The 23,564-nt window shown below is 40.8% G+C and overlaps 1 protein-coding gene across 1 annotated transcript in view; it reads left to right on the top strand.

The window, feature by feature from the left end:
• The window catches only part of SKAP1 (src kinase associated phosphoprotein 1), a 257,324-nt gene that overhangs the window by 190,737 nt on the left and 43,023 nt on the right, over nucleotides 1–23,564 (top strand). The window contains exons 5-6 of the mRNA XM_031686090.2: nucleotides 21,889–21,966; nucleotides 22,823–22,906. Of these exons, the coding sequence (XP_031541950.1) occupies nucleotides 21,889–21,966; nucleotides 22,823–22,906 (162 nt within the window). The remainder of the gene's footprint in view (nucleotides 1–21,888; nucleotides 21,967–22,822; nucleotides 22,907–23,564) is intronic.

The following is a 23,564-nucleotide window of genomic DNA, read 5'->3' as shown; positions in this document are numbered from 1 at the left end:
ATTCAGAATTCACTGGAACAAACAAGTTCCATTATTTTGCTCAGGGCAAGTAGCATTCTAAAAATAGGACTCCCTTTCATAGTGACTATGAAATTACTATTATTAGAATTGACTGAGTGATGAGGATGTAGATAAAGGGAGGTTTCATGAAATGTTGTTGGGAATATCGATGTTGGATTTGGCAAGCAAAGAGAAGTCATAAAATCAGTTTGAATGTTAGTGTTTATGGATGAGGAGGGTTGGTTGATGGCATGAGCTGAAGCCAGGCTGGAGACCCAGAAGTAATGGCTGGTTCTCCTCCCAAGTCTTCCTCCTGACCTGTAACACTCCTGCTGCCTCAGCTCCAGGTCTCTGATCTCTGCTGCCAGCAAATGATTTGTGATTTTGTTTAAGGATAACTATCGATGGTGGCCTCGCTCGAGGCCACCAAACTCATTTCACTTATGCCCTGCACCAAATTTGATCCCAAAGGTGGAGAGCTTGTGTATTAACACAATGTGACACTTATTACGTTCCTCCTCTTCTGTGAAATCAGTTTATCTAAAACTATCTCATTCAAAAGGCCTGCAAAAAAACAAGCCATACACAAAGCATGCGCTAAATGTCGTGATAAATGTAATCAGTGCACCTACAGCTTCTCAAGATGCTCCCGTGCTGTGACCCTCCATTTCACATAATGTAGCCTTTTTATTTATTTCCAATAGCTTTCCAATCAGTCAGCACCAGAGTCCTTTTTCTAACCTCGGATCATGGTCTAATAATCAGGTTTCGTGCTTTTATTGGCCTCCAAGGTAGTTTGAGCTGTTAAAACCCTTCTTTAACAAGTTTCCCTTTGATAAGAGATGTTTCAGTGGGCTCCATATCTCTCTTACCTTTGCCTAATCTTTTCTAGACAGACACAGAATCATGGGTGACACAGACCCTAGCAACATCATCTAACCTTGGCATTGAAACTCATTTGAACATAGCATCACCTAAAACGTCTAAAAGTTCCTAGTCGTATTAGATCCAAAGGGAGAGCATGAAATATGTTCCAGTAACTGCACACGATTGCGTTTTATGAAAAATTTAAATGGCATGGTATAATGAGAATAGCATTCTTCCCACTGCTGTTGGTTTACTTATCTTTTGGAGATAGAACACAGGAAAGAAAATCAATATTTTATTTGTGTTCTCCATTTTGTATATATGTGTCTCAGTCTCTACCTCTCTGGCCCAAGTTATGCCCCAGAGGGATGAAGCTGGCCACATCCAGTTTTTATCTAGCACCACTGCAGCTGATCCCCCAGCTCTGCTAGAGATCTGCCCAGAAACTCCTCTTTTGCTCCTCTTTTTATCAGCCTGTCTGGGAGGCAAAGTCACCTGAAAGACCACTGAAAGGGCAGGTCTCACTCTCCTTTCCAAGCTTCCCATTTGCTTTCTATTGATTGTCCCTAGAAAAAAGGCAACCGATTTAGGGGGCAGAAAATGGTTTGGGATAGACTATAAAAGGGAAAAAAATGAGACCAGTGTGAAGAAGTCAATCCCACACACCCTTCTCAAACTTGACAGAAACACTTAAGTTCTGAAGTTCTGGTAAAGAAATAAAATGTGCGATAAGAGATCGGTTACCTGACATATATTTTAGGAAACCCAGACCTCAGTTTTTCCTTATACCTCCTTTCCACTCTCATCACGTGAAAGCCGAAAATGGAATTTCTGCTCATTGTATTAGAAGAACTTTCAAGATTTTAAATTATTAAGAAGTTTTAAATCTGATGCATATAATATTTACCAATTTGTCAACTAAAGTAAGTGTGTTTTAAAGAATGTGAAACGAAAGGACAGATATTTCTGTCTTAAGGATATCCACAGTATTGGGTACTTGGTGTATACTCCTCATAGAATATATAGTTTTTAAGGCTTATGAGAAATATGTCAAGTTTAATTTCTATTTTTTAAGCAAGGAAGATAAGTAGTGGCTTTGCTGTTATCACACAATCTATCAGTGAGACATTGTCAAGATAGAACCCAAGTTATAAACTCTCTATTTAGGAGTTTTGACCATAACGGTGTATTGCTTTCTATAACTCAAACAAAATCAAGTTGTTGCTGGCACCATTTTCTTCAGAGTGCTGAAGACAGGGACTGATTTCTTTTTGAGAAATGTTAAGAGTTATCCAACCATTGAGAGGGTTCCCAGATTTCATACTGCCCAGGAAAAACACATGCCGGACCCCTCTGCAGGTTTCCTCCCTGTGGCAGTGATGTGAACCCAGCAGCTAAAATAAGGCCATTTCAGTAAGGAGGGCAGCCCTCAGATGATGCACAGGCCAGCGGCAGAGTGGGACAAGGCAGTATGCTGGGCACTGACTGCTCAAGTGCAGAGGAACAGACCTGGGAGTGGAGGACTGCATGGAGGACGGTGGTGAAGCAGGGCTCTCCAACGTGAGCTCGCACTGTTGCTCGTCTCGCAGACAGTGGAAGGAAAGGAGAGAAGGACAGTCTCACTCAGAATCAAGGAAAGCTGGTGGGGCTGGGGCCACCTCTGTCTAAACCCTGATCTCATACTGCTTCCCTGTGGAGAGTTCCCAGAACTGCAGCTTCCCTCTGTGGGCCCCTGCCTGTCACACCCACCCGGTGTGGTCTCTGGCCTGGGCTTGGTATAATCTGACAGCAGTAAAAAAAGAAAAGAAAAAATGCTGCTGTTAAGAACCTCAGCAAAAAAGATGAAAAAGCAAGAGAGAGTGGCCATGTCCTGAACCCACGTGTATATCTGACTACAGGTAACCTAACAGGCCGGCATCCCCACCCTTCCCTTTTTACATACCTTTAAAAGCCCCAAGCCTCTGTCTGCCGAACGGTATGCCTTCAGCTCTGCTGTCACAGACCTGTGTCTGACTGGCACCCTTGGATAATCCAAATAAATTGCCTACTCTTTCTCTGAACTTTTTTCACAAGCACTAAACCCCAATACTCTGGCTAACACAGAGGTTCCCACATTCATCTTTTTACGATTGCCATCACAACTTCCTGCCTACCCTCAGCACCCACCCAGAGGTATTTTGGTGGGAGACACAGGCATGAACAAGGACACTTACCCCAGCTACCCTTCTTTGTAGGACACTAAGGCCATAAAACACCTTTTCATCATATAGCTGACTACTTCATCATGGTATAAAAGCAGCATTGTGTGGACATTATACCAAATATGGTCGTTTCAATTCCTCTTTCTTTACATTTTAGGAATGGGGAAAACCTCAGACTCTCTTAATTAGTAAAAACAGTCAGAAGCTAATTGAAAGCTATAATGATTAAATTTTGATACTTTTTTACGGAAGGTAAATAAAACAGCAGTAAATTCTTGAGGCTGGTTGGTGATACTTTCCAGGGAATATCTGAATCAGAAAGTAGAAAGGAAGTTGACGATGTAATTCACATTCCACAGAGAACCTGTGACCCTTTCTCTTCCTCTCCTCTCCACCCCTGTTGAAGTCTCCAGGGTGAAAGCTGTAAGTTGAAGAGGACAAGCCATCAGCAGAGAGTAACTTACGATGAGAAATGAAAATATTTGGATTAGCTATAATACCAAGCCAGTGATATTTACAAATTATTAAACTGCCATCCTCACATCAAACGCTTTTTCTTTTATGAAATACTAAGCTATACTTTCAGTTTGTTTCAAACTGTCAGGTCCATTATTTGATGTTCCTCTTTGTTTGTTTATCTTAATTAAGATGTTGAATCAATCATTTTTACTTTCTTTCCCCGAGAGCAGCAGCCGGCTCAGAGTGAGGACAAGGGCCGGCCACCCTCGAGCGCAGTGCAGGTGCTGAGTCTCGTTTGTTCATGGAGGGATAAAAAACACATTTGTTCTCCCGGCTGTGTGGACAGATTGACAGATTTTTGATAAGAGGGGGAAAAAGCCTTCCTTTGGGGAGAAATGACATTTCTATCTAGAAGTAAAAGCAGTGGCAAATCTTATTCCTGTTTTGGATATGACCTTCTTCCACAGCATCACAACAACTCACCACCAGCAGGGGAATTCTGAGATGGGGTTAGAAATAGAAGACAGAATGTGGTCTGAATGTCCTGGATCAAACACGAAGCGGGAAACAAGAGCTCTGAATCCCAGCCTATGAAAATGGCTATTGTTCTTGCCACTCTGGCTTTCTTTTTTCCATCCCTGGTGTCACAGTTCAGTCTCCATGCTTCTAGGTCATAGTTTCCTGAAAGTAGGGTGGCTTACTGTGGGAGGGACCATTTCATAGCCAAACTACTTTGTGTTCCTCTTTGTAGAGAGATACTTCTGGTCCATCAAATCTGTATAAGGACCTTTGCAGGGTTTTCCCGACAGTTACACCTTAGTTCTGCTAAGACAGCTCACTCTTCACTACTCAGTCCCCTTTTTGAGAAGCACACGTTCTTCAGGACAGCTAGCCAGGGAGAGAGAAGCAATCAACTAGACATGGAACAGAATTTTACTCTGCACACCCGTCGGGCTATCTAGGGATGAAACCTGTGACCTTGGTCTCATTAGCACCATGCCCTGTCTAGCTGAGCTAACTGGCCATACAATTCAATCAGCCGGACAAATGAGAAACACGAAGAAAGGAAACAAGTCTATTGGCTGATTTAGGGAGATCCGATGGGAAACAAATCGGCGCTTTACTTTTAAACCATCCTAGTCAATGAAGCAGTCCAAACACAGCCATAGAGTTGAGCAGATTTCTTGTATTTTAGATCATGTGCTTCTAGAGCAGCATAGTTCCGGTTGTACTCTCAGACCACTCGCTGACTGGAAGGTACTGACATAATCTGTAACCCTAGAGATATGCACTTGGAACCCTAAAGTCGGGGAATAAGATGCCTTTTTATTGATTAGAATCGTTTTAAAGCATATCTAAGCAGAATTTGTATGTGAAAGTAGTATTTCTCCACATTAGCATTGTGAGTACCAGCGGCTAGTGTGGAAATCCTGGGTCTCGTATGCTGTTCTGCTCCTGACGGTTTACAGAAATTGACTCCAGAGACTCGGGCAAGAAGGACCGAATTCCAGCCCTTCGTTAGGCAAGAGGTGGACTTTTGAATCACATAATTCCAAGAGGAAACGTGAGCTTTCCAAAGTCAAAGCAAGCACTTCATTTATTTGAGGCCTCTGTTATGACTCCAGCACCAGAGATAAACTACTTTCAACAAATTCTCACTCTTCGTTAGTGGAAAATGCTTTCCTCTAATCACCGCAAAGTACCCAACACCTGGAATTAACACCAGTCTTCTCTTACCACACTCATTTGCTCTCTTTCCAGTGGGATATGCTAGGTTCATGAGGTGACTGCCAGTAGTTGTTTAGCTGTGTGCACAGCTCCCAGTGCGGCTGCGACTGCTCTCCTGCCCTCAGCATCCATTCTCCCCTCTTCTGCCTTTGTAGATGGGCTCATGGTTGCCCAGAACAACTCCCTGCCTCCTTAACTCCCTAACAACTAGATTCGACCATGTGATATAAGTTCTGGCTGATGGATATAAAAGGGACATTAACTTCCAGGGTCATATACGGTGTCCTTAGCAGGTCAGGGGAGGGTGATGCTCCCCTCTTTGTCCCTCTCCCCCTTCCTGCTGGCTCAAGCTGGAGTCAGCTTGGACCATGTGGAAGAAATCACATGCAAAAGGTGGTGAAGACAAGTTAGAAGGAGATGAGCACGTGGAGTGCCGTCTCATTTCCGAGCTGCCTCCCTCCAGCCTTATTATACATGAGAAAGAAATTATTTTGTTTTATTAGGCCTCTATTATTTGGGGTTTTCTGTCACATTGACCAAACTAATCCTAACTGACTGATTCACCTGGTAAGGACTCCCTTTGGAGGATAAGCAAGGACAGGACAAGTAGGGCAAGACTAGGGAAGCGACTGCAAACAATGGGATGGAAAGAGGTATTGCAGTGGTGAAAAGACCATGAGAGGCTTTCTTCAGCCTTTCGAAAGGATGAAATAAACCTGCATTATATGAACATAGGTAATAATTCCCCTGGTGTTTCTTAAATGGTGTTATGCAAAGTCCTAACTTTCATAGATTAATATTGTTTCTTCATATGTCGGTTATACTACTTCCAGATGGGCAGTCAAAACTGTGATGTAGACAAGTTATCATGGTTCTTTTCCAGGTCATCTTCTGTTAGTTTGTCCAAATGGCACCTCTCTTGCCTCTCACCACCTGTTCTGGTATCCAGTGCCCAGGCCCCCGCCCTGGGGCCCCACATCACCAAGGCCCACCAGCAAGCCATCAGGTTGACAAGGACCTAATATACAAGTTCACTCTGCGGTTGTGGTTTTCAGCCCCGACACAGCCCCAGAACATCCATAGAGCCTTGTAAAAGTAAGCACGCCTCAGCCCTACTCCCAGATGATCCTGATTCAGCAAATGTAGGGTGCAGTCCAGGTATCGACATTTTTTTTTTTTTGAAAAGTTGACAAGTGATTCTGATGTTCAGCCACAGTTAAGAACCACTGCTCTAAGGTGCTAATGACTGGTAATGGCTCAATGCAGTATCATCAACTGCACAGACCTCATGGAAGAGAGTCACTGATGGATGTATTTCTAACAGTTATCTCTACTCAGTGGCCTACTGAATGGTTGCAAGTGGCTGTGCCTTGTCCCTGGGAGAGCTGGTACTCGGCCCCTCCCTTTCCACCACTTTATCACACTATGGAGGAGAATGCCTCACTTAATGCACTACCCCTCCCAGAGGTATTTGTATTTCAGTAGGGAATAATGCTTTCATCTAAGGGAACGGGCTTCTAATGGTGGAATTTCAGGAGTTAAGGAAGTCAGTTGAGAAGACGTTCTGGAAGAGGGAGCCTTTGCCAGTTCCCTTAAACACACACTAGTTAAGCAGCACCAATTCTATTTGGTGCTACTCTTTTTTAAGTTTTTTTTTTTTTTTTTTTTTTGAAATCACTGGTCCTGTTTCAGAAGATCAGGCTTCTGAGGAAAAGAAGAGCCTTGGTTCTTTGTCCTTGGATCCTGTTTGGAATCCCCCTCAGCCCTCACACTTTCTCTCATCCCCTAGAGAGACAGTGTCATTCATCCCTAATTCAGCCATAGTTAGATAGCAAGAAAGCTTGTGTTAAAAGAGTGTGTTACAGTAGTCTGAATATCCTTTCATGGCTAGAATAGGATCTTAGAACACAGAGCAGAGGGTCATTCAGAGATCAGTCCTCTATTATAGCTCAAAAACAGACAGGCTAATCAATATTTTCATATATCTGGTTATCTCTTACAAGCCTGGCGTGATTAAGATTCTACAATGTTTTAGGTAATCCTTACTATTTCATTGGCTTTTCTTCTTGGCTGTTTAAGCTTTTCTTTTTACTTTTATCCTTTCATTACAGATCCTATAAATACCCACCTCATGGAGCTATTATAAAAATCAAACTAAATAAGAGGATTGAGCATGCTCTGAAATTTTTAAAGCTCTGTGCAAATGTATAGTTATGTTTCTGTAATAGGGAATCTATTCTTTATGTGTCAGTACTTCAGATCTTTGATGGAGAGAGGAGAGGGAAACATTGAGAGATGCCAAGAGACTGATGCTAAAGATTGGCATGAGGATTCCTTATTTCTGTTCCTGCTTTGTCCACTTACTAACTGGGAGACTTGAGCAAGTCACTGTAATTTCTCCGTCAAGAGAAAAATGATCATTTTTCTTATTACAGATAATTATGCTTATTATAGAGGTAGCAGTGAGGATGAATGAATCAAAGTGTATCAGAAGACTGAAGAGTCTAAGATTTTAAGAATCCTGTAGGAAGAGTCTTGGAAGGGAGTTGCAGATACAGCCCCTGATCACAGTGATGAGCTAGAAACGGAGCCCTGGCAGCCCAGCACTTGATCCTCCATTGTAATTATTAGCTTATGTCCTCTGCTAACTAGGATAAAATTTAAAGTTTTTGTTTTTTCCCTCCCATTACAAAAACACATTGAATTGTCTATAGAGTTTCTTTAACCGTTACAGATTTACTACCCTGGAAATAAGGATTTGGAATGAGGGCATCCCCCCTTTGTTGGTGTGACCTGTTCTCTGGGAATAGGCAGAGAACCAACAGGCTAAGGGCAACCTCCACTAATTGTTTATTTTCTTTCCAAAGTGGCAAGAAGTTGTTGGAGTTTCATACTTCATTTTATATACAAATTGAGGTCCTGGGGGAGAGTATCCTTCATGTGAACAGCTCTCCCCGTTAGAGGAGAAAACTAAGTAACAATAAAACCCTCAGGGACATCATTTAATATTTCCAGCATTTCACATGAGCTCTGACACTCAGGTCTTCAAGGGGAAAGCTGATTTATACCTTCAGTCATTAGACAATGTAAAGGTGAGGTCAGGCATAGGCATCCTTCATCCCTTTTCCCGTTGCTCACGGGTCCCTTGGGCAAGGTGGAATCAAAGCATTTCAAATGGTAGAGGTCGCAGGAGTGACACCATAAGAGGTAAGAGAGCACAGCCTCCTTCCTCTACCAGTGGGGCTGACGCCCATATATCTTCATATTGCCATTGTTTCCACTTGAAAAATTACATGCACTTGGTTTTACTTTTCCTTCCCTTCCTTATTCTTAAAACATGATTTCCACTCCCAATCTAAAGTGTAATTTATGTCAAGAATAATGATTATGTGTTTCTGATTATTTTTTAAAAAGGCGAAACCTTTAACATAAATGCAGGACAACAGGTGTCTTGTTTTATGGCCTTGTACCTTTCCAACCCTATAAATTAAAATCATGTCTCTGCCCCCTGTGTCTTTGCACTGATCTGAAGTTGTCTTTCTAGGACGTCCTAGGAATTCTGTGCTCTCTGGCACAATACCTCCCACGTGTTAGGTTCCGAATAAATTTTCCTTTCCTTTCCTCCAAATAAACTTTATCCAATTCTGGTCATGCCTCATAATACACTGCTATACTGTAAATTGCAGCCCAGGTTTATACCCTGGGCTTCCTGCCCCCAAATTTCATAATGGGATTGCATACTCCTTTGTTACCTGTGGCATAAAACAGATCTCCTGTGGAAAGAGGCCTCCTATTCATGGGTGCCCTTACAATGTAGGAAGAGCTTAAGCAGAATTGAACCTATGGTACAAAGTACAATATTAGAATTGCAAATGAATGAAAATTGCACAAAGACTACAGATTATTAAAATATTCTTAAAATGATACCTAATTCAAATACAGCTTTGTGTGTTTTTAATAAAAATTGTTTCTCTTTATTCTGCACTGACTTCTTTCTTTTCTGGATTCCTTTGCCGTATATTCTTCATACCAAGCTTAGGAATTTTGTATATTTAGCCACTCAGGATAAACATCATTATGTAATATGGAGACATATGGCTTTGTTGTAAAATAGTTGTAAAACTATTTTTTATATTTTCTAATTTTTTTTATTTCCATCAAAATAATATAGATATATCGTTTTTAAACAGCAAATAGCATTACAGACAGTCATCCCTTCCTAATCCCCGAGTACTACTCTCCAGGGGCAGCCCCTGCAATTCTTTCATCAATTCTGGTGTGTACTTCCACATTTCTAAATAATATTGTTATACAGCTATTTTTTTGATTTTTCAATTTCAGATATTAACTATTGATTTCATATTATGGCAAAGGAGGATTTAACACTCTTATCCCAGCCCTCACTTCTCCTCCCTTCATCTTCCCAACATGATTATATCATACTTTTTAGTTAGTTTAGTTTTAAGATTTACATGATTTTAACTATGTAAATTTTACTTACTGCCAACCCTTATAAATATCTATAACTAAATTTTATTTCTTGTTTTTTCCAGAGTGGGAAAACGCCTTGGCTTTTTCATTTGATTGGTTTTCTAAGTCCCTACCCCTAATTCTTCCCAAACTTTGTAGCAGAGTTGTAATATTCTTCTGACGACTATTTTCCACGTGGTCCCACACATCAGATGATCCATCAGGTCCATTCTGTTCTTGGAGCAGCTCCCTCGAAGGCCCCTGTCCTCCTCCCCACTCTGGGCTGGCTGCTCTGGAGCTGCTGTACACCCGACACCCTGGGACTTCCCTTTGCGTCTTTCTTTTGTCAGAGCCCCACCTGAATCCAGCATCACCTTCTTTCTTGGTGGACAGCCTACCCTCACTTTAGTGGAGCACATCCTCTGGTGGCATCCTGAGAAAGGCTGCCTGGAGGTAAATTTCTTAAGAATGTGCGTGTCGAAAAACCTCTTTATCCAACCTTTACACTTGATTGATAGTTTGGATGTAAAAACACTAATGGAAATTATTTTCCCTCAGAATTTGGAAAGTGTGGCTTCATATCAGCTTCTAGTGTTGCTGTGGAGAAGTTCATTGCCAGTCAGATTCTTGATTCTTTCTGTATGACCAACTCTTCCCCCAACTCAGAAGCTTTTACCAGCTTCTCGTTATCCATTGTGTTCTGAAATGTCACAGTGATTCCCAAGGTGTGAGTCTCTTTTCATTCATGTGCTGGGTGTATGGAGGTCCCTTTCAATCAGAAGACTTGTATCCCTCATTTTGAGAAATTTGATCATTTCTTTGATCATTTCCTTCCCTTTATTTTCTCTTCTAATATTTTTTCTCTTCTATTTTCTGTTTTCTTGATCCTTTTGACCTACTTCTTTAAGATTTCTCAGTTACATCTGCCAATTCATTTGCTGATTTTGCTTTTAATTTTGGCTAACGTATACTTAATTTCTGACTGTCCTTGTTTCCTGGTTGTTTCTTTTTAAGCCTCTTATTTCATGAATTCAGTGTCTTCTCATCCCTCTGGGAATGTTAATGATGGCTTATTTGTTTGTTTGTTTTCATCTTTAATTTTCTTTTCTACTCCCTAAATTAACTCTGTTTCCTCCGAGTTCCCTTTTATGTGTTATATGTTCTGGTCTTTGTCTATCATGTTGGAAGCTTTTCTGCAAATGTCTGGTGATCTTCAACTCTTGCTTGTCATTTAAAAATGACGCACTAAAATGCAGATTGAAACTTCTGTGTGCCAAGGTGGAGTATATCAACTGAGGGGCTTCACTTTAGAAAGCCTGAAGTTGAGAGCGATGGGAAGACTCAGCCATTTTGCTTGGGGTCTCCCCATTGTCAGTATCTACAGGTCTTTTATCTGAGGCCATTCATGTTTTTCCAGAGAAGCATCCATGGATCTGCTGGTGGTACCATTATTCACAAATACCAGTGGTTTTGGAACTGAGCAGTAAAAGGAGGCTAGGGGCCTCAGTGTTCAGGGCATAGACTATTACTTAATTCACCTGTTTTCAGGGTGGCTTCTCAATCTCCACTGGACTGTGTGTCCCAAGACTTGGGACCTCTTTGGTTTAGTTTCCCCACAGAAATTAAACCCCCAGGCCAGGGTTAGAGAAGGATCATTTCTTGACTGTGGGAGTAAAAGAGTGATATTATGTTGAGCTAGAGTCAGAAGACTCTTTTTGTCTTCTCAACTCTGCAACAAATTAGTCACATTACCTTGGGTGATGTCACATAATGACATCACTGAGTGAGTCACATAATGACATCATAGCTGGCCGGGCTTTAATTTCTCTATGTGCAAAATGAGTGGCATAGATTGACCTCCAGAGAGACCTGTAACCTCCTCATCTAAGAGTTCTTCATTAGGGTACCTTATGGAAACACTAAAGTAAGTGATGAAATAATAATTAGAAGAATTTCTTTGACAAGTATTACTACCTCCTTAAATTATGCTACTTTTTAACAGTCAGCCTTTCTTAAGAGGAATCGTAGCCTTGGCAATGTAGGTAGGTGTGCAGCTCAGACCTGCACCAGAGCCGCTCTAGTCCTTTCCTGCATATGTTCTGTACAGTTTTCTCATGAGAGACCCAGCAGTTCCACTCAGGTGGGGAGAAGGGGTGGTGCTCAACGTCCCTATGAACCTCAAACAGGAGGATAACCCAGGTACCTGCCTCTTCCGTTTTGGAGTAGAGCATCCTGGACAATCCCCCGGCTCCGTCCAGCGGTGCTGGTACTGCAGGCGTGCCTAGCAGAATGGGCTCCTAGAAACCCTTCGGGCTGAAAAATCTAGGATGAAAATACTCTTCACCTTGGCTTTAGATTATAGTTATGACTATAACATTATTCATCACATAAAATGTTTATTGTCGCATGGTGAAGCCAAAAAGTACTGGATTTGCAGCTTTGAAAAAAAAAACTGAGTTTATGTCTTGATTCTCCTTCCTGCCAGTTGTGTGAGAAAGTCATTTACCCTCTCTGAGCCTCAGTTTCAACTCCTGGAAGCTAGACTATTGAGGTCTTTCTGTCTGTATCAGAATAAAGGAGGTGCCTTAAAAGGAAGCATTTTACAAACACTAAACAGAGTGCTATCCTAATGTAAAGTATTACTATTATCACTGTTACTGTTGTAACTATTTGATCAGGGAAGCCTGAATTTCATGCTGCCTCTTCTGTCTGCTTTGTAACACCCAGGCAATTTCATGATTAGAGTTGGCCTTCCAAAAAGACACTTTCATTCTTTTTTTCCTCTAAAACAAATGAATCCAGAACCAATCTACCTTAGCCATCCAATATGGGCAGCCTCTTTTGTTCGTGAACAACCTGAAGGTAATAAACTGCTCTGCCCCTGTGACAGAGAAAGATGTTGGAAGGAAATGGGTTTCCATCTCAGGCTTCTAAGGTGCCCTACCAAACAATAACAAGGGACAAATTATTCAGCTAAATGCCCCTGACGTGCGTTGGCATGCAATATGCCACCCTCCTCGCCAGGCAGTATTACTTACACACCTGCCTCTGAGGAGGGCTGCTCGGAAGAGCTACTCTGCTTTTATCAGACATACATTTTAGGGACTTTTAAATAAACTTATACAGCAATACCGAGCTGCATGTCTTCTAAACTTTACTATTTCATCCGTCTATACCAAGCACCGTGAAACAAAATGGATGTGCCTTCAGCTTTCTACAGTCTTGGAAAATGAACCAGTCCACTTAACAATAAATGGTGGTTGGTTCAAACACACATGACTAGTCTAGTGAAGAAGAAAAGAAAGTTGAGCTTAATGAAGTCCAGTGTCTGTGTCCCTGTGCATGGACAGGAAAGGACGAGTGTTTTATAACTGTTTATTGGAGTTAATGGTAATAAATTCCTCACTTGTGATGCATTAACTTTAATGTTTTCATTACTTGGTGATTTAGGCTTTCCCTTTTCACATTGTAAATCATGTTGTCCCAGTAGCAGAGCAGGTCGAGCGCCTGCCATAATGTTCATAATACTCAGTGGGGAAAGGAATGTTCTCTCTTTCTCCCCAGCACAGTCTGACAAAAGATGCTTTTCCTCCTCTCCATTTGCTGCTTTCTAAATAAGCATGAGGGTAGACAGACAGAAGGACACATCTGACAGCAGGATGGTTTCAATCCTAGGGAAAGACAGGTCTCCGCAGTAACTTTCCAAATGTATTTGGTGCTGAAGGTTTTTTCCTTTCTTTTCTTCCTTTCTTTTTCTTTTTTCTTTTTCTTTTGTTTGTTTGTTTGCTGAGTGTGAGCCCTTAGTTAATGAGCTGTGCAAATAGATATTGAGATTTAGTGTTTTTATTTTGCAATTACAGACTTGGTGATTTGGTTGGAAATTTTTGGGTCTAGAAACATTACCCTCATTTTCCCCTCCCTAATTTTTTCCTTGCAAAGTTTGACTTCCTTCAAACTTGCTTGAGTTTTGTCTGATAAAATAGAAAAATCAAGAAAGATTTTAAATCTCAAATGTGTAACTTCAAAGAAAAGGAGGTGATTTTTGCCCTAAAGGTTCCTATCATAGCCATCATTTTTCCATCTCTGATCCCAGACTGCTGCACAGTGACACCCAGGGAGCTGGCTGGGAGCGAGGTCCAGCTTGGGAGTGGCCCTTTGCCCAGTAGATGATGCATACCAGGTCAAAGCCACAGTGCTAAGATCACTGCATTCCCATCAAGTTCTCCCCGATCGGGTGTGAGAGTTCTCATTAGATCACCCACCCTGAAATACCCCCAGAGAATCACGATAATTAGTTCCTGAGTCTTCTTTTTTATTTTCTGCTTTGTTTGCTTTAAAAGTTTTCTCAATGCTGTGCTCTGATGATATCTGAATGTTTTTCACTAGAGAGACACAGAGAAGGTAAAATTATCATTTTATTCCTCCCTGAAATCTTTTGGTTTGGAAAATAACTAAAATAGAGACTACTGATGGAGCACTAATCCCCACGCGGCTTTCACCCTCAACAGGATTAAGTGCTCACACACACATAGCATGTTTGCTTACAGGATGCAAACAGATACACCTGTGGACGTTCAAAGAGAAAAATACCTTTTTTTTCAGGGAAATAAAAGAACAAGACTAGGGAAAGAAGAGGCAAGTTCTCAGCCAAAGCCTATAGCTCAGAAATTGCCATCAACAGCTATTTTCTGAAGCAAATTCAGTATCCATTTGTTAAGTTGTTGCAGTTTAGCTCAGTCTTTGTCTGTTTTTGGCTTCCTCTGGACCACCATCCTTTGATGCTTTCCTGAAGCTATCTTATCCTGAAGATAAGTTCTAGGGTGAAGAGAATTGATATCTCAATGAGGCTGTGAAATTAGCTGGAGATTTTGTTCTCTCCAGTTGAGGTTCATGGCATTTTTTTCCTAGCTGTTTTTTTTTTTTTTTTCCAAAATCCTCTTTTTCCCTTTTCCCGTCATTCTCAGTACTGTGATTCCTCCTGACTTCTGCACCACACCACCCCTGCCCCTTCCTCCTGACTTTCTTGGCTAAGCTTCCCTTCTTTCCCTTTTTTACTTCCTTATTTTACATTACCAACCCTAAGATTAAAATAGTGAATATACAGCAGAACAAAAATTACTGTTTGTGGCTTAGGTGAAAATGATTTATCTAACAAATATTCACTCCCATATTGCCTTCTTAGACCACAAGTCCCATAAGGGTGGAAGTGGTTTCAGTTCAGTTTAACAAACATTTATCGGGCACCTACTGTGTGTACTAGGCCTCTGGGGATACAGAGAGAAACAGGTATATGAATAATGAATTGTACTGCCCTCTTTTTTTTTTTTTCTTAGTGATATCTCTCTACCTATGAACACAAGATCTATTTTTACCCCCCTTCCCTTTCTACCCCCCTTCCCTTTCTAGGCCATCCCTCCTATTGCCTTCTACCCAGATCCACGGCCACATGCTTTTCCCTGGGACTAGTCCCTTTTCTATTTCCTTATACAGGGTCTCTAGCAGCTTGATATAGTAACTAAGATCTTATGTAAACCTCAGCAAAGAGGCAAGACTGGAGAGAGAGTACTGGGGGGAAAGTTTAGAGTCCCTGGGAGCCAAGACTGTGCTGTCATAGTGCCCTACAGAAAGTGGTATTAGAGCACAAAAAAGGGAGGATACAATTCTACACGGGGAAACAGAGAAAGATTCTGAGGGGATGTGACATTTGAATTGAGTCTTAAAGGAGCCCTTCCTCTTCAGAAAATGGGGATAGAGTGATTGGAATTCCTAGCCAGGACAGAAAGCATGAGCAAAGCCCTGGCAGTGTCAAAGGCATGGCACGTTCCAGAAGGCAAAACCTGTTACTTAGTGTTGCTGGGGTATTAGGAAGTATGGGGGTTGGGAGAAAATGAAACTGGAAGGTAGCGTGAGACCAAGTTTTAAAGTTTTTGTGTGCTGGAGAGTTTGAGTTTCATCCTATAGGTTAGGGAGGACCATTGAAGGCTTAAAGCGTGTATGACATGGCCAGATCTATGTTTCAGAAAGATGATTTCCGGTCAGGATATGGTGAACAGGTAGAAGGTAAACTAGTTAACAAGTGACTGCAAACCCAGGCCATGCTGTTCTCTTCTTCTGCCCTTTTCTCCACGTTCTTACCACAGTCCAGTGGAGTAGTAAATAGATTTGGAAATGATATTTTGTCATTCATTTTTAAAGATATGCTCTCAAGTGACATATGTATTAAAGTGACCTGCCTCAGGATAAGAGGAGAATACAGTGATCCTTCAAGGTTTGTAAAAAGACAGTTTGGCATGTTCAGTCCTTTCCTCCTATTTAGCATCACAAAGCCGTTTGAAGCACCGCTGTCTGGGCTTGTATCAGGATCCTCACTTTGTCTGCTGCCACTGCCTGTGGTTTGGCTACTAAAGACTTCAGGTCGTTTGGATCTTTGTGATTCTATATTAAGGTTGGATTCTTAGGATAAAAATAAAGCTGAAGGTGCTCAGTAAAAGCTATGTCATCAATCAACTCAGAAGACATAGAGGCTTCCTGGGATTAAACAGTTTGTCTGGAGATTGCATGAATTCGCAGCCTTTTTCCCACCATAACTCATGCCCTCCAACATTCGTTTGCTCAACCCACTTCCAGGAACACCCACGATTTTGAAGGAACACGATTTTTTTCAAGGAAATAAAGCTCTGTGGGAATTCTTGATTGCCACAATTATAATAGTACATCAGATGTGTTTAATCACCATAGACTGTGGCATAAATAAGATACGCTATAAGTTATTTTTAATTGACTTTTCCCCTTAAGAAAGCATATTGAATGCAAATGGGTGGTATTATTATACAAAAACTTTAAATCCATTCTTATTCTTAAAGTGAATTATCCAAAATCTCTGCCATTTAGATCAACACCATCAACCGATCAAAAGACACCAATGTGTCCTGATACCATGATTAAGAATCAATGGATTTTTATACTGAATTAGTCTTTCTTTAAAATGAACTATTTACCTACCAGATGCTGTTTATCTTCCTATTTATTTAGGTGTTAGAATTAGTGTGAAGTTATCATACGTGGAGTTGGAGGGGCTTTCTCCCAATACTTTCACTTCTTACGAATAAAATCCCACAGAAAGTGAAGACACGGAAGAGGAGCACCCCTTAGACCACAGGCCTCTGTGGTAATTAGTGTGGTGCCTCTTTGTGGAAACAAGAAGGTTCTTCATACACCATGAATATTAATGGTTTCTATATGTTACCTTGTAGCTTGGCATTATTGATGGACTATTTTATGAAAAGAAGCCATTTTGGATATTTAGCTTAAAAATCTTCTTTTTACACCAGGGCTTCTTCCTTAAAGAGTAAACGAATCACGACCAAGGTTCCTGCATGAGCCCTACCCTGGAACCGGCTTCTCTTTTCTAAACATCACTTTTGTCAGAAGAGGCCTTACAAATGGTCACCAAGCAGCAAATTTTTGAGAGCTCCAGGTTTCTTCCTCTTGTGTTTCCTTTACCTTGCATATCCTTTTATTGCACTCTCTTACTTTTTTTTATTTTTGCCCTCTATGTCTGTTGACCTCTTGAAAGTACATTGTGTTCAATTCCTTCCTTTCATCTGCTACCCAGTTTATTTCTTCATGAAATTAAAACTGTTTGTTTGAGTGGCTTCTATGTCTTTGAAACTTTTAGATCTTCTACCTATTATTAATGATTTAGAATTTTTCACCTTACTTGTGTTGGTCTAAATTCCTTAATAAGTAAAGCACAAAGACAGAAAAGTATGAGGAGTAAGGGTAGACTCAAGTAGATATCGAATGGAACCACACAAGTTTAAGAATTATGTAAACCTGTCCCAAGGTACTAATGAAGGAAGAGTCCTTGAAACCAACTTCCCTGTTGGCATCATGTGCAGGAGATGAACACCAGATACCTCAAACTGCCATTTATTGGCTAGCTCCTAACAATTGAGGGGAAAAAAGCAAAAAATAAGCCAGAAATGCAAGAGGCTGAGGAGAAACAGTAATGAACTTTTGAAGAAGGACTCAGAAACCAAATACAAAAGAGAGGGTTTAGTGAGCAGATTGGGGGTCAGCATCCACCAAACAGGAGAAAACTACACCACCCACCCTACCTTCAGTGCCCCCTTCCCCCTTCTTCAGTGGCGGCATTGTGAAGTGTCTGTGTGTCATTTTGCAAATACACACACACACCAGTGATCTGTGAGTGAATTGGCATCGCAAGTGGAACCTGACCATTCCCAGCCTTCAAATATTAGATTTTCTCCAACCTCATCCATCCCAACTCCCCTTTATCCTTTATCATGGATACTTTAACGAAGGAACCTGATAACTTCACCCTGTCTGATTCACCCCTGTTAGCTTCAGTCTCTAGGGTGGAGTTGGTTTGGCCCCTTCTTCAAACAACTGAAAAGAAACTTAAATTAAAAGGAAAGGGGAGGATGGGAGAAGCCCACAATTTAGGGAGGGGAAAGAGTTGAACAAATGATTTTTTTTTTTAATCACTGATTTTCATTTCAAGTCGATTGAGCAAGAGAGCAAGCCAGCTACCTATAATGAAAGTTTGTGGGCACTGGTTTGTTCTGTAGGGGCTGCAACCTTTTTGCATCAGAAATTGTGTGGCCTCTCATGCTATTAGCCTTGTGCTGTGGTGGTGCCAACTGATTTCTCCAATTCTCTTTTCTCAGTGGGCTAGAATGCAGCTGATTAAATAGGCCGTGACTCACATAAGCTCCCGTGTCTTTTTTATTGACTGCTTTACGGAAATGTATCACACTCCAAAGGGTCCCCATTGTTGTCGCTGTGCATGGCTGGCTGAGGAGTCATGTTTAGTGCTGAGAGATGGACTCCTACTCTGTCGTTTTTTACTGCATAGTTGGTATGGGTGGGATACAAGAGTTTAAAGGAATCTGGATGAGGAGAAAAAGATAACTGAGAAATTCTTTTATCTTCACCTGCCATAAAAGTTGGGTGGCCATCACTTCTGGATAACATGCTTCTCTGTTGATCTTATCTGTATGGCCCCACATCCTTCAGCTAGGTGAATTTTTTCTTTATATGGGCCGTTCTGAGAGATTTAGTTAAGTGCCATGGTTGAGAGAGATTATGACACTGATATAATTCTGTTTTGTGCAGATATAATATGATACCCCCTTAGGTTTCTCCAAAGGGCCATTTATTCCCAATAAATCTAAATCATTTCTATTTTTTAAATTAATATCTTTTTTCAGGTAATGGACAAGAAGCCTCAATTTTTTAAAAAATTGTATACTTAAATATAAATGTTTTTGCATTAAAACAGTAAGTCATGCAATTGTTTGTAGCTTGTTCCTATTTTTATTACCATCCTACAAGGTATTTACATACTTGCTATTACACGTTAAGGAGCTCTGCTGATCTGGTTCATTTGCCAGTAGGTGTAAATTCAGGCATACAGGACTCCTCCTGCCTCACCACCCGGGACTGTGGCTAACATGTGTATCCTCCGGATCACCAGTTCTTCATCAGTGGGACCCTCAGCTGACACTGAAAGAGGAGATAGCTTGATTGCCACAGCAGCTTCCCATCTAGGATTGGGACAGATCTGGATCCCATCTGAATTTATCTGATAGATTGTGGAGCAAATGGCATTGAGCTCAGGGTCAGCCTTACATGAGAATTCTGTTACTGTACCCACCACAGAGTGCCTTGTACATGGAAAACAATCGATAGACTAAAGATTGATTTGATCTGATTTTTTCCAGAGCCATTCCAAACTTCACCTATAATCCCATTTTTTCCACTGCCCGTAAGGGAAACCAGGAAAGAGAGCTCATTAATACAGATTCCCTCTAATAATAAAGCAGCATAACACTTTTTACAAAAACACAGCATATGAAATACTGTGTTCCCAGGTCTCTTACTCTTAAGAATCTTGTTGGTAAATGACCAAGAGAAGAAATTCAGCAAAATTGGGCTCATTCAGTGCCCAATTTTAGCAAACCAAGTGTGACTTTTGGGGTGAGAAGGTGGTAATGGTGCTGTCCCTAGTCTCCTAAAATTAGTGACTTGGAATTCAAACATCTCTGCTGCATTATGTCTTTGTTTTCTTGGTGGTGGCATTCTTGGGTTTCAGCTGGTGGGGAGAAAAAAGCCTCATGCTGATAATGTACTGAAAGTAAATGAAATTAAATAAGCGAAGCAGTGCTCATCACTACTTCCTTCCCCCCTGGGTAATTCAATTCAAGCTCTTTCTCTGATGGCAACTCACAGGGACTGTCTCTGTCACCCCGCTGGGGCCTAGAGTCTTAACATCTAAATAAAAGTTTCACTCAAGCATTTTTTATGCTCCTGCCAGCAGGATCAGTGAGCTGGTGTGGGCACATTAATGTAATATTCATACTCACAGACTCTCCCCACACACAAGGCAATGTCTTCCCATTTTCATAATTATAGATGTTCCATAAAATGGCATTTAGATTTGCATTAAAAAAGGAGCTTTGAATTCTAATAGAACGTTTAACATGTCTTTTATGATTCAGACTCTCGGCATCTTTAACAAGAAGCTGTGTCTCTAAGTTTAACAAGACCTTAAAAAAAGAAAAAAACCTAGGAAGAAAGATGGATTTAGGGTTTAGGGGATCCTGATTTTCTTATTTCCTGTGTCTTTCATTTAATTATTGGGCCTCTAGGAGCAATTTTTTGACAGCGCTGCAGAGAGGATGGGCACTCCTTCAAAGGGCCTTCTAAACCATACCAGGTCCTCACCCTCAGTAGGATCTGCTTCTGTTTTCTTGGGGAGCATTTTCAAAGAGATATTAGAATTTTCAGAGAGGTGGAAGAAATGAAAGAATTCTAGCCAAATGAACTTTCCTTTGCTGCTGTTCATCTCATGTGCGCACCCTGAGACCCATCTGGGAGGATTTATAGCAGTCACAGAGTTTGCTAACTGTAAAACACACAAATGAAAACAGTCCATGAACAAGGAAGTTGACAGTAAGGATGGATAGGATAAAGAATCAGGCACTTAGACACGCTAAAAAAGAAAAAGAGAAGCTCCCCTGATCTACATTTTTAAAACTAAACTTGAAACAGCTTAGAAGCAAAAGGTAATTTTCGTTGCATTTTAAGTTGTCTTAAAATGTTATTTTTAAACAAGAAGTATGTAAAGCACTGAGCAAAGTGCCCATTCATAGCCACCACTGAATAAATGTTAGTTGTTGTAGCTGTTCAGAAAACGAATGTGTGATTGAAAAAAACTTATTCCACTCAAGAGTTTCCAGATATTGGAAAGATGCTCCAGTCATTTCATATGTGTTGTACCTTAATTTGGTTTATATTTTGTTTGCTTTCTTAATTTTTTTAAGACAAACCAAAAGAGATTTGAGTTTGGGGACTAAAAAGAATAAATATTAGGATTATGCTAGCTCACTCTCTTCATTTTTCCTAATTAAGAAATATAGAGTTGCATTTTTCATTGTTTTTGTTTTGTTGTTGTTCTTGTTTCATTTTATTTTTTTAAGGAATAAATTTCTTCCTCTTTATCCTCTGCCCCTCCCTTCTGTAAAATGAGTCTAAACCCCAGTGGTGGAAGATAGATTGGAATCTTGACTTCTCAATAAATTTGCACCTAGCCAGGCTAATTGAAAGCCACAAATGTTAGCGGCGTACGATTAAAGGCTGATGTCAGCTCCAGGTCTTCTCTGTGTAAAGGGCTTCTACCATTCCTAGACTCTTTCCTTTATTTTGACAAAACCAGGATTTGGCAGTTATGGCCAAGTTCAGCTTTGCATAGCCCTTCTTTGTGTGAACTTGGTGAAAATCATGTTCACTAAGGTAGCTTTCTGCTTGTTAGGGAAAGGTGAGTGTGGGTTTATTTAAGCAAATTCTTAACTCTCTGGAGTCCTTTACTTGTCAGTCCATACATATTTAGGCTACCTCCCCTTGCACAAACTAATGTATGTTTAGATCATTTTAAGCAATTTTAACATTAGATACAATTAGGAAGAAAGAAAATTTACTCCCCAACCCAAGTCATCTAGAAATTGTTTTATTTTGCGCCGTATTTAAGCAATAGCCCTTCTTAACCCCCTTCATTAATCTGGATTATCTTAAGTGGCCCAAATAAATGAAAATTCTGTCAGAGTTCAACAAAACATTTTGCTTTTGTTCCTTTCAGGAATGGAAGACATCACAAGAGGAGCTCAAGAGCTTGATAATATCATCAAGCAAGGATACTTAGAGAAGAAAAGCAAAGGTACTGATTAGACCCCCAGATCTCAGAACATTCCAAGAAAAGAAGGGAAACGAGGAGAAAAAGAGCTAGCATGGGCGGGTGCCTTCTTGTGCCCAATACTGTACCAGGCAGGTGCAAGGCAAAAGGAAGGCAAGAAAAGGAAAGAAGTCTGGTGTTCATGGGTAGGCTGACGAGAGATGGTCCAAAATCTTCTCTTCACCAGCATAGGGATTGGTTCCACTCACCTGGTACACAGCAGATGCTTCAACAAATACATGTTGAATAAATGAATGAATGACTATATTTTGTTCTCATCTCTCAGTGTGCTCCCATAAAGACTGAAACTAGGTTGCCAAGAGTGTAGTTTTTATATCATATGTGAAGCAGCCCACTTCCAAGGTTCAGACAAGCCCAAATCTTCAGCTTTCATGCATTTGATTAGAAAAGGTACTACTTGGGTTGGAATACCAGGTGTAATACTTGGGCAAATTGACTTTAGCACAAAGAAAGCCTTTCTTATGCCCACGGCCTGGAGCATCATTTTGGTTTGCTAAAAGGCAACACATAAAGATCTCATGGAGAATTTTAAAAGTACAGGATGAGATTAGAATCTGAAAGACATAAAGGGAAAATAGAGAGAGAGCTGTGAGGGGTCAGAGCAGGCAAAACCTGTTTTGAACTTGGACCTTTAACTGAGTGAGCCCTCTGGACTCTGAGTCAATATGGGATAACCTGTGGGAGTGAAAGGGAGGGTTTTACAGTCCATTAACCTGGGAAATAAAACAATAATACACTGGACTGTGTGTTGTTGGATTTTGCAGACTCTTCAGTGATTGTAGTTACCTGAATTTATGTCCCTTACTGCTGTCCCGTTTAGATCACAGTTTCTTTGGTTCAGAGTGGCAGAAGCGATGGTGTGTTGTCAGCAGAGGCCTCTTCTACTACTATGCTAATGAGAAAAGTAAGTGTTCTTCATTTGCACAGCAGCATCTCACTCCTGGATGCAAGCACTTCGTAAATTCTCAAGCACTTAGATCTCAACTTAGCAGTCCTTAACTAACACCCATAAAGGAACATGCTTGGGAAAGAAAAAAGCTTAGGTAAATAATACGTTGCTCATCACCAAAAACTCAGATGCCAATTTAGAAATTACATCCCCTTTAAACTTTAGGATAGTGTGGTCAGCATATTAAAAGATCACCTTTTATTATGACTAATAACAACACATTATTGAAGTTGAGCACCTTGGCATTAAAAGAAAACCTCCAACACTTTATGGGCATTAATAATATAGTTAAAATATTGAAAAAATTAACTCTGAGGAAGATTTTAACAGCTTACCAATGACCCAGAAATGGAACCCTTGAACCCATACTCTTTAAGAGCATGCTCCAAACTTTATCCTACTGGCTCCTGGGAAGTAATCCAGTGGACATCCCTAGAGCTGTGGAGTACTGAGACCCAGGTGGTTGCTGAGCCCAGGAGACACCTTTCAGCCAGATGGCAGCAGCAGCGAAGTGTTGACTCAAGCCAGAAGCAGCTTCTTAATGAGCCACCACTGACTCAGTCAAGCACAGCACTCATGAGCTATCCCTAGAAGACCTCTCATCCATGCTTAA

This window comes from Vicugna pacos, chromosome 16, assembly GCF_048564905.1.
Source record: "Vicugna pacos chromosome 16, VicPac4, whole genome shotgun sequence".
In the NCBI taxonomy this organism is placed as follows: domain Eukaryota; kingdom Metazoa; phylum Chordata; class Mammalia; order Artiodactyla; family Camelidae; genus Vicugna; species Vicugna pacos.
This window is presented reverse-complemented; position numbering and strand designations above follow the sequence as displayed.